We start from the raw sequence: 14,920 nt of genomic DNA, 5'->3' as shown, positions 1-14,920 counted from the left end.
ATAACAGAGTTGGAAGAGATCTTGGAGGTCTTCTAGTCCAACCCCTTGCGTGAGACAGGAAATCCTATGCCTATGATGGCGAACCTATCGCACGGGTGCCACAGATGGCACAAGGAGCCATATCTGTGGGCACACGAGCGTTGCCCTACTCAGCTCCAGTGTGCGTATGTGCACAGCCAGCTAATTTTCGGGCCTTCCGGGCCCACTTGAAGTTGAGAAATGGGCTGTTTCCGGCCTTCGGAAGGCCTCCTGGGTGGGGGAGGGAAGGCTGTTTTCACCCTCCCCAGGCTCCAAGAAAGCCTCTGGAGCCTGGGGAGGGCGGAAAACGGGTTTACCGGGCCCATTGTGCCATCACGTGCCAAAAGTGAGGGTAGCGCGGGTGATGGTGGTGGTGGTCACGTGCGCATGTGCGGAGGGTGGGGCACATAAAATTATGGGTATGGGCACACACATACGTGACCTCTCCCGCATGATCCCCACTTTTGGCACACGACAGCAAAAAGGTTAGCCATCACTGTCCTATGCCATTTCAGACAAATGGCTGTCCAAACTCTTTTTGAAAACCTCCAATGTTGGAGCACCCACCCCAATTCTGGAGGCAAGTCGTTCCACTGATTTATTGTCCTCACTATCAGGAAATTTCTCCTTAGTTCTAGGTTGCTTCTCTCCTTGATTAGTTTCCATCCATTGCATCTTGTCCTGTCTTCTGGTGCTTTGGAGAATAGGATGACCCCCTCAAATATTGGAACTTTGCTATCATGTCACCCCCTAGTCTTTCTTTTCATTAAACTAAACATAACCATTTTGTGCAATTGTTTTTTGTGTGTTTTAGCCTCCAGGCCCCTAAGCATCTTAGTTGTTCTTCTTTACACTTTTTTTCCCAAAGTCTCAACATCTTTTTTACTTCATGGCGACCAAAACTGGATGCAGTATTCAAAGTGTGGCCTTACCAAGGCATTATAAAGCGGTATTAACACTTTACGTGATCTTGATTCTATCCAAGAGTGGGCTCCTGGGGGTTCAGCAGGGTTCGGGCAATCCTCTAGCCAAGGATTTCTGGGATTCGGCGAACCCCCCAATGCCACCCCTGGCTGGCCACGCCCACCCCACCCCTCCCCTCCCAGGAGTTTCCATACGGCCTGTTCATCATTCCAGGTAATTGCAGGGGCCGCATGGCGAGTCTGGAAGGGGGCCTACTGGAGGTTCCGGAAGTCTGGGAACGAGCCTGTTTCCGGCCTGCGGAAGGCCTCTGGACCCCGGGGGAAGCTGTTTTCGCCCTCCCGGAGGTTCGAGGGAAATGTCTGGAGCCTCGGGGAAGGCGAAAAACGGGCCTCCCGGAAGTTCCAGATGTCTGGAAACGGGCCTGTTTCCGGCCTCCAGATCCTGGGAGAAGCAGTTTTCGCCCTCCCAGAGGCTCAAGGAAAGGCTCCGGAGCCATCTCCCACTGTGGTGCAGGCGGCTGACTAAGCCACATCCACCATGGCCATGCCCGCCCAGCAATGGGGCAGCAAACCTGTTGCTAAAGGATCTGAAGCCCACCCCTGATTCTATCCCTCTGTTAATGCAGCTCAGGATTGCATTGACTTTTTTGGCAGCTGCTGCACACTGCTGGCTCATACTTAAGTGGTTGTCCACAAGGACATATATTATCTGTCCTACACACACACACACACACACACACACACACACACACACACACACACACCTCTCTCCCCATAAGCTCAAATACTCACGTCGGCAATTGGGAAAACCCCAATATCCAGTGGCACAGCGGGAACATTCGCGCCCGATAATATTGGACCTGCACGTACATTGGCCCCCAAATGGCTCACACTGGCTCGAAACAGCGCCAGCCTCATGGCAATGACAAGGTTCAGCCCCGTTGTAAAAAAGAGAAATGGAGATGGCAGAGTCCTGGCAGAACCTGGATGAAGTTACAGGGCTGCGGAGAAAGAGGAAACGTTTTGCACCAGATCTCAAGGCAATGCAATGCCTACAAATATTATTTATTAATGATTTTATTATTTGTCAGGTAAAGATTAATTACATTAATTAATTAAAATGTGGAGCCTGAAACACTGTTTGCTTTGAAGGCTAGATTAAGAAAGACTCAAATATGTGCTCATAAAAGAGTCCCTTGGGAGTTGGGCGGCATAGAAATGCGACAAAATAAATAAAATGGGTACAGGAACTAGATATTAAGAAAGCTAAGACACATACTATAAGGTTCAGTTATTTTACTTTATTTACCTATCGACCGACCTATCCACTTACATACCTATTTTCAGTAGTATCTGGCTGGTCAGTTCGAATTGACAAGAACTCTCTCTCTCATTTTGTATTTATCTATCTATCTATCTATCTATCTATCTATCTATCTATCTATCTATCTATCTATCTCATATATAATCTATTCATCAATTATCTGTCTGTCTGTCTCTCTATCATCTACCTTTATCTCTCTCTCTCTCTCATCTATTCATCATCTATCTATCTATATTCTATCAAATTTCTACATTGGCCATCTATCAGAATATTCATGACTGGGAAGACATGGTAACAAGGTCAGCCAATGAATAGGCATAGCAGCTAAGTCAGCCAATTGGGAGCTGAGACAGTCTGGAGCGTGTCTTAGTCTGCAGCTTCTGAGTCTGTGCAGAGAAAGAGAAACTGAAACCCGTGTGTGTGTGTGTGTGTGTGTGTGTGTGTGTGTGTGTGTGTGAACATGTCTGCTGATCTGAGCTGAAATTCTGCTGTTGGTATTGTGTATATATATATATATTCTTGTATATAAAGAAGTTTCATTTAAATGAATCCTGCTGAATCAGTTTATCTGTGTGTACTTCTGGATTTGATTTTGCAAGAAACTGACACCATCTCACATGAGTGATTCCTGGTGGATTACAATTAAAAAATGATATAAAAAAGTGCACTCTGGTTCTTGTCATTAAATCATGTCATCTATCATGTCCCAGGTAGCACACCTCCATCGTCACAGCCTCTGCCCTTGGGAATGAGGATCCCCCTGAGATTCATATGGCTCAGGGGTGAAATTAAGCAGGTTCTGACAGGTTCTGGAGAACCGGTAGCAGAAATTTTGAGCAGTTCGGAGAACCGGCAAAAACCACCTCTGGCTGGCCCCCGAGTGGGGTGGGAATGGAGATTTTGCAATATCCTTCTCCCAGGAGTGGGGAGGGAATGGAGATTTTGTAGTATCCTTCCCTTGCCACGCCCATCAAGCCACGCCCACAGAACTTTTAGTAAAAAAATTTGGATTTCACCACTGATATGGCTCCTATCCTGATGGATTTACAGAGGGTTATAAACACCTGGCTGTTAAAAGTTTGTTAGTGGGTGCCTCCAAATCAACACTGGGGATTGGTTCTAAAATTTAGAGAACATTCCAGCTGAAATAACCCTAGATGCTTATTTGCAATCTCACTTGATGTAGAAGCTGTTGACTCCGCAGCTGCTGATGAAATCGTAGGATTTGTCCAGCGGTTCTTCCGAAAGATAGTTGGAGCCATAAATGCTTTCAGGAACCACAAGGATATAATCCTATAAATAACCATAAAAGTAGTCAAATTATTCAAAAGTGTGGCTTCTCATTTAAAAACCCAACTTTGTATATACTGTGTTTCCCCAAAAATAAGAACCTGTCTTATATTTTTTTTGAACCCCAAAATAAGCGCTTGGCCTTATTTTCAGGGAGGTCTTATTATTTTGGGGTGCATGGAGGAAGCCAGAGGAAATGGTGGGGACCGGCTGGACATGCATTTAAATATTTTTGGGAAGGGCTTATTTTCAGGGGGGAGGGCTTATTTTAGCGCATGTGCTCAAAAGCCCAATTGGGCTTATTATCAGGGAATGTCTTATTTTAGGGGAAACAGAGTAGAAATGCTACCTTTTGCCTGCTTTACTGCTACTCTGTGGTAGTCACATAATGTATCTCAATATCTTTGACATGAATAGGTTGCATGAAAACTGTTTTGCCCAGATTTTCCAACCCTCCTTCTTGGACAAAGATAGAACATAAAGCTTTCTTCGCAGAGTTATAATAATAACTTTTATTTGCGGTCACAGACCAAAATACAAATATAGTTACAAAAGAACGTGGGGAAAGTAACATCATAAACGGTTGGCTACCAAAAGCCTTGGCTGAGAGGAATTACAGCGTTCTCCTCTAATAGTTACAGCTCTTAAAAAAAATTTAGAAACCTGAAAAGTAATGTGTGAGGAGCCATCCCCTAAACAATATAAAGTCAAATTTCTAGCACTGGATCCAGAGAGATCTGTTTCTAGGAGAGACAGTAATTTACTCCTGCCTGCGTTATACATAGGGCAGTATAAAAGAACAGGCTCCACAGTTTCAACCTCAACTCTATCTCAGGGGCATAACCGCTCACTTATCGGGAGCCTCTTAAATCGTCCATCCAGCAATGCTGAGGGCAAGACGTTGAAACGAGCAAGGGAGAAGACTCTTCTATACTTAGGGATGGTTAAAGTGTAAAAATATGAGGCTATCCTCAGTCCATAATTGTTAAATTGGCTGAAGATCAGAGGGGAGCAGGTTTTATTAGCTCTAGCTCTTAGATATAACAGAATAACAGAGTTGGAAGGAACCTTCTACTCCAACCCCCTCCTCAAGCAGGAGACCTTATACCATTTCAGGCAAATAGTTGTCCAGTCCCTTCTAAAAAAACTTCCAGTGATGGAGCACCCACAACTTCTGGAGGAAAGTTGTTCCACGGTTTATTGTTCTCAATGTCAGGAAATTTCTCCTTAGTTCTAGGTTGCTTCTCTCCTCAATTACTTTCCATCCATTGCAGGGGTGGGTTCTACTTACCTTTACTACCGGTTCGCAATCAGAGAGAAGAGACAAAATCAAAAGTTGCTTGAGTTGCCTTCTTTTGCAATTGTGTGAATTTTTACTTAGTTTATAAGGGACGCGATGGCTCAGTGGCTAAGATGCTGAGCTTGTCGATCGAAAGGTCGGCAGTTCAGCGGTTCGAATCCCTAGTGCCACGTAACGGAGTGAGCTCCCATTACTTGTCCCAGCTTCTGCCAACCTAGCAGTTCGAAACCACGTAAAAGATGCAAGTACAAAAATAGGGATCATCTTTGGTGGGAAGGTATCAGCGTTCCGTGTGCCTTTGGTGTTTAGTCATGCCGGCCACATGACCACAGAGGTATCTTCAGACAGCGCTGGCTCTTTGGCTTTGAAATGGAGATGAGCACTGCCCCCTAGATCCGGGAACGACTGGCACTTATGTGCGGGGGAACTTTTACCTTTACCTTTACTTAGTTTATTAAGTTTTGTAGATCTGTGGTTTGGATTCTTTTCTGATAGGAAAAAAAAGGTTGGATCACCAAAAAGATGCTTTCTCTGACATGCCACAGTTAAAAGTAGCCAGAAAAGATGAAGGATTGAAAATCACAACCTTTTATGGTGAATGAGAAGCCATGAACATAACTGAGGTTTGCTTTATCCCGATTTTCTTGACAGGCACAGATTTCGAAGAGACGAATAGAAAACAGTGTAAGAATTTTCTAGTTTTCTCCACACTCATCTGGAGTCCAAAGTACTGGAACAATTTTTTATTTCTGAAAAGGCCTGCCTTACATTGTGCTAGAGCAGAAGTGTCAACCTTGATTTCATTGAGGGCCGCATCAGGGTTGTGTTTGACCTTAAGGGGGGGACATGGCCAGGGTGGGCGTGGCCAGCTTGATGTCACTCATGTTGGGGGGTGCCTGTGACCCGAGCGCTCTGCCAGCGAAATTGGGCTCCTGAGCTCAGTTTTCAGCTGGGATGGCCTCCTGCAACCCTCTGCCAGCGAAAATGGAGTTCGGGAGGGCCGTGCACGGTCCTCACAAGCTCCATTTTCGGCTGGGACAGCCTCCACCAACCCTCTGCCAGCCAAAACGGAGCTCAGGAGCTCCGTTTTGGCTGGCAGAGGCATCGTGGGCTGGTTTTTTGCTGTTTCCAGGGCGGTCCCGCAGGCCAGATCTAAGCACCTCATGGGCCACTGGATCTGGCCCACGGGCCTTGAGTTTGACACCCCTATGCTAGAGCAATGATCAATTTTCTCATCACTGTGTGCTTAACTTTGAAGATAAATTGAATTTCCAGCAGAGAAGCTAGAAAAGCAGGTTCACAGAAAGCAGACAGATCCAGACAGGGCAGCTGACTGATTTCATATGCCAGAAAAATTGCCTGAAACAAAATGAGTCAAGCTGTACTTTTATTAGATAGCGAGCAGCACTGCCTGGTGGCCATAAATTATTTCATGCTGCGGTTAGAGAGAGAGAAAACCACAAACAAGGAATGCTGGTTATGTCCTTAAGTGACTTGAGACCACATGAGCAGAGTTCAGTTTTAAAAATTTGCATTTTACCTATAGATATTCTGGTAATAACACATTTTTAGTTTATCTGATTAATTGTTTGAGTGAACATTCAAAGACAGGACAAGAATTTTTAAGATAGGAACATACCACCCAAAGATGCCGGTCTTCTGGCACACGGATTACTACACTCAGATCATTTTCTGTGATATCCAGAACAATTTGGTTCTCTGCAACCACCAGACTCCGGCAACCATATCCGTGTGGGCAGAAAGTAGCATTAGCTTGTCCTGAAAAAGTCAGAAAATAAACCTGCTGCAATCAACTGAATTTGTTTTGCTTTTATACCAAGGGGTGTCCAACCTTGGCAACTTTAAAATTTAAAAGCCTGAGTGGCATAGGAGGCTAATGCCTCCTACTAAGGCAGCATTTAACATCCAGCTGCCTGCAATTACTGCGAGTTCAATTCTCACCAGGCTCAAGGTCAACTCAGCCTTCCATCCTTTCTAAGGTGGGTAAAATGAGGACCCGGATTGTGGGGGCAATAAGCTGACTTTGTATAAAATATACAAAAGTATGAAGGCTATTGCTTAACGCATTGTAAGCCACCCTGAGTCTCCGGAGAAGGGCGGCATATAAAAATAAAATAAAATAAATAAAATAAAATAAAATAAAATAAAATAAAATAAAATAAAATAAAATAAAATAAAATAAAATAAAATAAAATAAAATAAAATAAAATTTGTGGATTCCCAGAATTCCCCAGCCAGCATTCCCCAGTCCACTCAAAAAAATGATGGATTTTCCTCAGTTTAAATTGAGGCATGATATGGCTGAGGATTGCATCTGGTAGCATAGAGGTTGGACAATTTCTAACCTTGGCAACTTTAAGATGTGTGGACGTCGATTCCCAGAATTCCACAGCCAGCATTCCCCAGCCCACTCAAAAAAATGATGGATTTTCCTCAGTTTAAATTGAGGCATGATATGGCTGAGGATTGCGTCTGGTAGCATAGCAGCTGGACAATTTCTAACCTTGGCAAGTTTAAGATGTATGGACTTCAACTCCCAGAATTCCCCAGCCAGCCATGCTCAGGTATCCACAAGATCTAAATACAGTTTGAGTACTCCTGAAAACAGACATTACCACACTCTGCAACTCACCCTGCCAAATCCGCCCTCCGTTGATCAACACTTCAACAGGGAAAGTTGGGTGATCAGGCTGATAACAATGCAGGATGAAAGCATAGCGCCCTGGAGTCTGAATATGGCCGTTTAACACAACAGCTGTCTGGAAGAAAGCAAAGAGGAAAATCTCTTTTGGTATCATTAATTTCTATTTCAAGTCACCGTGAGGGTTCCAGAGTGGGCGATGTGCCCCAGCATTCATGGCAGAATTGGATCTCCCAAAAAACTGACATAGGCATAAACATGGATAATTCTGTATTTATCCTGCAGGTATCTCTAGTAAACAGAAAATGTCTTTTATCAATTACTGGGAACATGAGCTAAAAGCTGTTGCTTTGCTCTGTCAGAAATAACTGCTATTTGGAAGGCAATATTTGTAGCTCAAGAGTCTTTGTGCTCTCTAAGCTTAGTGGTTTTCTTTCAGGCGTTTCATTACCAAACTAGGAAACATCATCGGTGCTAGAATGGAGTGGGTTTTGCTCTCTGTTTATACACTAGTGCAGTGATGGCTAACCTTTTTGCCATCGCGTGCCAGGAGGGGGTGGGGTAGGGCAGGTTTGTGCGTGCGCGTGCCCACACCATAATTCTATGCGCCCTGCGCATGCATGTGCAACCCCCCTTCCCCACCTGCTCCTGGCACGCAATGGCCCGGTAGGCCTGTTTTTCTTTCTCACCTGGCTCCAGATCCTCTCTGTGCATCTGGGGAGGGCGAAAACAGCCTTTCCCGCTCCCTCGGAGGCCCTCCAGAGGCCTAAAACGGCCCATTTCCCAACTCCCGGTGGGACAGGAGTGACATTTTTTTTGCTGTCCCCAGCCTCCAGAGCCTGTCTAGGCTGGGGACAGCAAAAAACATCACTTCCTGTCCCACCGGGAGTTGGGAAATGGGCTGTTTCAGGCCTCCGGAGGGCCTCCAAGGGAGCGGGAAAGGCTGTTTTCGCCCTCCCCAGATGCAGACAGGATCTGGAGCCAGGTGAGAAAGAAAAACGAGCCTTCCCCACCACCTCAGGCCCTCCGGAGTCAGGAAACAGCCTGTTTCCCTACTTCTGGTGGGCCCAGAAGGCCCGAAAATCAGCTGGCCGGCACACGCATGCGTGCCAGAGCTGAGCTGACGTGCCCACTGATATGGCTACACGTGCTACCTGTGGCTCGCGTGCCATAGGTTCGCCATCATGGCACTAATGTCTTGCCTTATTGGTGTTGGTGGGAGCGATCTTGGTGGTTCCTTGACTAGACTGTTGTTTACTTCTTGGGATATTGTTTATTTCTTGATTGTTGGTCTAGTGTTAATCTAAGTGTCCCAAAGGTGCATTTCCAAAAGGTAACAGAGCTTTCTTGGGTTTTTTCCCCCCTTTAGAATATTTTGCATCCCATCCAAGAAGCTTCTTCAGATATGCCGGATGAGGGTGGGGGAACACTGCAACAGAATGCCAATTGTCCAAATTTTGTTCACTTGACCACGGGGGCACTGAAGTGGCCCTAACGTCAGCCAGGGGTCCTAAATTCCCGTCTTTCAACATTGTCTTTATTTTGAACATTCCCTGAACAAACGGGCATAAATCAAGCACTACTTAACTTTATAGCCTCCATATGCAGAATGTAATTTGCTTTTCAGTTTCATTCTTTTCAAATGAAAAGTCTGTTCTCCTTAGGCCAGGGGTGTCAAACTCAATTTCATTGAGGGCCGCATCAGGATTGCATTTGACCTGGGGTGGGGGTGGGGGAATGGGATGGCCAGGGGCCGTGGCAGGGCCGCCCGAGCTCCGTTTTCGGCTGCGACAGCTTCCTACAACCCTCTGCCAGAGAAAATGTAGCTGGCAAGGGCTGCCCATGGCCCTCCTGAGCTCCGTTTTCGCTGGCAAAGGCACCGCAGGACAGTCCTTTGCTGTTTCCATGGCGGCTCCGCGGGCCGGATCTAACCACCCTGCGGGCTGGATCTGGCCCCCAGGCCTTGAGTTTGATACCCCTGCCTTAGGCTAACTATTCATTCATTCATTTATTCATTCATTCATTCATTCATTCATTCATTCATTGAAAACTTTTATAGAGCCTGTATTATTTTACAACGCAGACTAACTGATTCCCGATTCCTATGGCTAGCCAAGGATTGCATTGCTTTATACTGTACTTGTGAAACTTCGCTGTAAGAAGTTTTACACACTTTTTTAACACACTGTTAGCAGCCGGAGTTACATCATGTTTAGCCCCATAGGAAAACTTCAAGAATGGAAAGTAAAATTATACAAAGGACAAAAAAACCCCTAAATTATTAAAAAATAAAATCAAACTTCCAATAAAACTATGACCTCTCCACATCTCGGCAGTGTGTCCCAAACCATACTTACCTGTGGCGCTCTTAAGAAAATGAGTTTTGCGGAGGTGTCTATCAAAGTTGGAGGTTGAGGTGCAGAAGCTGGCAGACTGCCTTCTGGTGGGATGCTAATGGCGTGAATTAGGGGCAAGTCTGGAGCAATGGGTAGCGACTGTCCTTCCTCCAGGACAACTGATTGTGAAATCTTCTGATATCTTGATGGGACACAGGAACTACTGAGGACAGAAAGAAAAAAAGAACAATCAGATGAGTCAAGAAAAATGCCTGTTCTATCCAGACATCAAAGGAGCATTGAGAGTAGCTATAATGCAAAGCAAAGCATGGAGGCTTGATTTTACTAAGGTCACTTTCATTATGATTCTTTTGATCTTCTACAGATGCTCTTTTGTCTTCCCTGTTTAACTGTAATCAAGTCCGTTTGTATGATAGCCTTTTGGCTCTGAGATACAAAACAAAGGAACAAGAGGATTATAATGAATTTATATCCTCTCCTCAGCTTAAAAACAATTTGAATGTTCTGTTTGGTTCCAAGAGTGAAACAATATAGGCAGTCCTCAAGTTATGACCACATAATTGAGCTCAATGTTTCTCTTGTTAAGCCAGACAGTTGTTAACTGAATTTTGCTCCATTTTGCAACTTTTCTTGCCACCGTTGTTGGGGTTTTTTTTTGTAAAAAGTTTTTTTTATTTTTTAACACACAGACAAACACACAAACAATGTATTTTTTTCTGAACATTGGCCGGTTCATAAATTTAAACAATTTTTCAATACAATTTATATATTCCCTTTTGCCATAATATTTTCCCTTCTTTTCCCTTTTCTTCCCCATTTTTTGAATCCATATTGTCCATTCATCCTAGCTCTAATCTTCACCAAATTCCATTTTTCCCTTCATCTCTATATGAAGCCCCTTAAATTTAAAATCTCATTTAACATAATTCCTAATATTACAATCATTCATTTAATATCAAAATAATAAACCAGAACATTTTATTCCATACATTTTCTTAAATCTTATTCCAAGTAATACACTCCAATATCTTAATAATAATCAATTGCCACCGTTGTTAAATGAATCACTGCAGTTGTTAAGTTAGTCACACGGCTGTTAAGTGAATCTGGCTTCCCCACTGACTTTGCCGGTCAGAAAGTCGCAAAAGAGGATCGCAGGATCCTTGGGACGCTGCAACCATCATAAATATGAGCCAGTTGCCAAGTGTCCGAATTTTGATCACATGACCATGGAGATACTGCAATGGTTGTAAATGTGAAAATGGTCATCAGTCACTTTCTTCAGTGCTGTGGTAACTTCAAACGGTCACTAAAGGAATGGTTGTAAGCAGGGGTGGGTTCTAAATTTTTTTACTGCCAGTTCTGTGGGCGTGGCTTATTTTATGGGCATGGCTTGATGGTCATGTGACAATTCTTTAGGATTTAGCAGAGGTACTGGTCTACCAGGGTTTTAACTGCTTGCAGAGCTGTACCTGTCTACCCATTTGTTCTTACAGGCACTGGTCTACCCATTTGTTTTTGCAGGCACCGGTCTACTCATTTGTTTTTGCAGGTACCGGTCTACTCATTTGTTTTTGCAGACACCGATCTACTCATTTGTTTTTACAGGCACCGGTCTACTCATTTGTTTTTGCAGGCACCGATCTACTCATTTGTTTTTGCAGGCACCGGTCTACTAGCACACTGCCTTTTAACACTGATCAGCTGTAGGGTGGCCCTTTGAAGCCCCGCGGCAAGAGTTTAAACAGTTTTTTTCTTTCTAGCCGATCAGCTGGGACTCAGGAGGCAGCAATAGATTGGGGGTGGGGCCGAATAAAAAGTAAGAATAACGCAGGGTGGGGGGGGCAGAACTGGTTCGGTGATGTCATATCGTCACCATACCGGCTTGGCAGAACTGGGTGGTACCCACCACTGGTTGTAAATCAAGGACTAATCTGTACACATTTTCCTTTATGGACACTCCAAGAAATATTGTTTTATGGTTCTTTTAAACTGTTTCAGGATCATTTGTGTTATGATATATAAACACTTTTCATAAATTAATTAAAATAATTCCAAAACAGGCTGCAGATAGCAGAAAGCAAAGGCTACCACGAGTCATTACCAAAACAGGGTGTTTAAACAGGCTGGGGACCATTTTCCCTAGTCATTCTGTATAAGGAAATGAGCATATAAATAAATCTATCACAAATGGTGCCAGAGAGCATTCCTGCATCAACCACAATCCTTTCCATTTACATTCACCACGGCGAGGACACAGCAGTGGTCACAATTCCAAGGACCAGTTCTAAGTCACTTTTTTCAGCACTGTCATAACTTTCAACAGTCACTAAATAAATGGTCGTAAGTTGAGGACTACATGAAATTAATAAATTAAGCATTTTACAGTTTCTTCTCAAAATAAAACAACAGAATAACAGAGGTAGGAAGGACCCTAGAGGTCTTCCAGTCCAACCCCTTGCTCTAGTAGGAGACCCTACATCAGGGGTGTCAAACTCGATTTTATTGAGGGCCGCATCAGGGTAGTGTTTGACCTTGGGGGATCGGGATGGGTGTGGCCAGTGTGGGTGTGGCCAGCTTGACATCACTTGTGTCGGGGGCACCTGTGGTGGCCCGAGTGCTCTGCCAGCGAAAATGGGCTCCCGAGCCCAGTTTTCGGCTGCAATGGCCTCCTGCAACTCTCAAGCTCCCTTTTCGCTGGCAGAGGCACCAGGCGCCCGTCCTTCACTGTTTCCAGGATGGTCTCGCAGGCCAGATCTAAGCACCCTGTGGGCCGGATCTGGCATGCAGGCCTGGAGTTTGACACCCGTGCCCTACATCGTTTCAGACAAACCGCAGCCTGGAACATCAAACAGGAAACCCAGACAACATACCAGACATCGCAACGATTGTAAACACATACTTGAGAAATGTTTTATGTGGCATTTCTACAATTAAGTACTTACAGTTCTAATTAGCTCTCATATTTTGTAAACAAGCTGTTTATCTTATTGCTTTTCATCTTTTTCATCCTAGGCTAGCCACTCAAAAATTGCAATTATTTGCAGAGTTGGGTGGCCATATAAATTGCTTAGAAAACAAACCAATAAAATGATTTACCTGTTCAGCGATGACGTCCCATGGGTACTGATGCAATGAACTTTTGGCTCCAAAAACTCCAGAGTGAATAGCTCGTAGGGGACCAAGTACACTTTGTACTGAAGACAGAGGAGGAGGGAAAAAAAGGATGAGAAAGGGAAGAAGATTTATGCTTTTTTTTTTCTGGAGCAAAAATCAAAACGGTTTTGTACAGATGAGGTTGAATGTTTAAAACAAGGGTGGGGAACTAGGGCCCCTTTATGACCTGGGGGACTTCAACTCCCAGAATTCCTGAGCCAGGAAAAATGCATAAAACAGGGGTGGGGAACTTTGGCCCCTGTATGACTTGGGGACTTCAACTCAAGGGTGAAATGCTCCTGCTTCAGACCGGATCGCCCAATCCGATAGCGATGTAGGCGGGTGGTTCGGAGAACCGGTAGCAAAAATCCCTGCCCCCGCCATGCCCATCTGAGTTGCGCAATCATCAGAGGCTTTTTTTTTTTTTTAACTTTTAAAAGTATTTTTTCTACAACCTCTTCGGCCAAAAAATGCTTTTACAAGTTAAAAAAAAAAGCCTCTGATGATCGCGCGGCTCAGCTGGGATCGTCAAAGGCTTTTAAAAGAAAAAAAAAACCTTTTTTTTTCTTTTAAATGCCTCTGACGATCCCAGCTGAGTTGCCTGATCGGCAGAGGCTTTTTTTAAAAAGCCTCTGCCGAGCAGGCAACACAGCTGGGATCGTCAGAGCCTTTTGAAAGCATTTTTTTTACAACCTCTTTGCCGAAGAGGTTGTAGAAAAAATGGTTTTAAAAGTAAAAAAAAAAAACATGGCCACACCCACCCAGTCACATTACCCCCCCACCAAGCCACACCCACAGAACCGCTAGTAACAAATTTTAGATTTCACTACTGCTTCAATTCCCAGAATTCCTGAGCCAGCATGGATGCATAAAACAGGAGTGGAGAACTATGGCCCCTTTATGACCTGGGAACTTCAACTCCCAGAATTCCTGAGCCAGCCATACTGGCTCAGGAATTCTGGGAGTCGAAGTCCACAGATCATAAAGGGGCCATAGTTTCCTACCACTGACAGAAAAAATGACAAACTTTTCTACATTCATTCAAAGGGAAAAGGGCACCTGTTGGCAAATAACAGTGTGCAATAAACAGAAACATCTCTTTGTTTGACCCGCAACAGACCCTTCCTTGGAAAAGAGGGGTGGGAGGGAGAGTTCCCAGCAAAGAAACTGATTAGTCATCCTCTGCTTGCTATGGCAACATGTTCCTAAACTTTGATTTGGTCTTTTTTTTTTTTTTTTTTTTTTTGAGGGGGTGGGAGGATAAGAAACCTTCCAGGGGGAAAAAAAAGGCAGGGCCATCTCTTTTTCTCTCTCTTTTGTTCACTGTATAAAGATCAAATGGAGCAGAGAACACACAGCTGTTTCTGTCAATTTGCTCTTTTGAGAGAAAGAGAGAGAGAGAGAGAGAGATGGCTGCAAAGAAAAAGAAAAGAGCAGCCACCTGTTTTGTTCACTTAAAATACTGTCTAGGGTGCCACTTAGAAAGTTGGTGCTCTCTGTTGCCCAGGAAAACATCTAAAGCAAAGCAAGAACCCACAAAGGGAGTGAATGTGAAAGGTTAATGGCCGAATTTCCAATTTCTGCAATTGGACAAGAAACACTTCACGGTTCCTTGTGAGCGAGTTACTCCTACAAATAGCCACTCCTGCATAATATGCAGCCAAAACGAGCTTTGCACTGACTCTTAATTACATCCAAGAATGGCTCCCGTGCGGTGTAACCTAGATATATTGCTTCAAATAATGCCAAGCAACTTATTCTAAAATAACTGTGTAATTAGTGGGGCCAGGAAAGAAAAAAGAAAAAAAAATTAGTGGGGCCAGGGAGGTTTTTTTTTCTTTACAGATGGTCCTCGTTTAGCAACCAGAATTGGGACTGGCAACTTGGTTG

The 14,920-nt window shown here is 44.3% G+C and overlaps 1 protein-coding gene across 2 annotated transcripts in view; it reads right to left on the bottom strand.

The window, feature by feature from the left end:
- LAMA5 (laminin subunit alpha 5) overlaps positions 1-14,920 on the bottom strand; it is a 236,639-nt gene that overhangs the window by 76,408 nt on the left and 145,311 nt on the right. The window contains exons 29-34 of one of the 2 annotated variants that reach the window (XM_087889038.1): positions 12,974-13,071; positions 9,875-10,076; positions 7,509-7,635; positions 6,495-6,634; positions 3,443-3,558; positions 1,734-1,942 (exon numbers count right to left, since the gene is read on the bottom strand). In XM_087889038.1, coding sequence (XP_087745164.1) covers positions 1,734-1,942; positions 3,443-3,558; positions 6,495-6,634; positions 7,509-7,635; positions 9,875-10,076; positions 12,974-13,071 — 892 coding nt within the window. The remainder of the gene's footprint in view (positions 1-1,733; positions 1,943-3,442; positions 3,559-6,494; positions 6,635-7,508; positions 7,636-9,874; positions 10,077-12,973; positions 13,072-14,920) is intronic. The other variant, XM_087889037.1, reaches the window with a different exon arrangement.

Source organism: Pantherophis guttatus, chromosome 3 (genome assembly GCF_059756535.1).
Source record: "Pantherophis guttatus breed Tessera chromosome 3, ASM5975653v1, whole genome shotgun sequence".
In the NCBI taxonomy this organism is placed as follows: domain Eukaryota; kingdom Metazoa; phylum Chordata; class Lepidosauria; order Squamata; family Colubridae; genus Pantherophis; species Pantherophis guttatus.
This window is presented reverse-complemented; position numbering and strand designations above follow the sequence as displayed.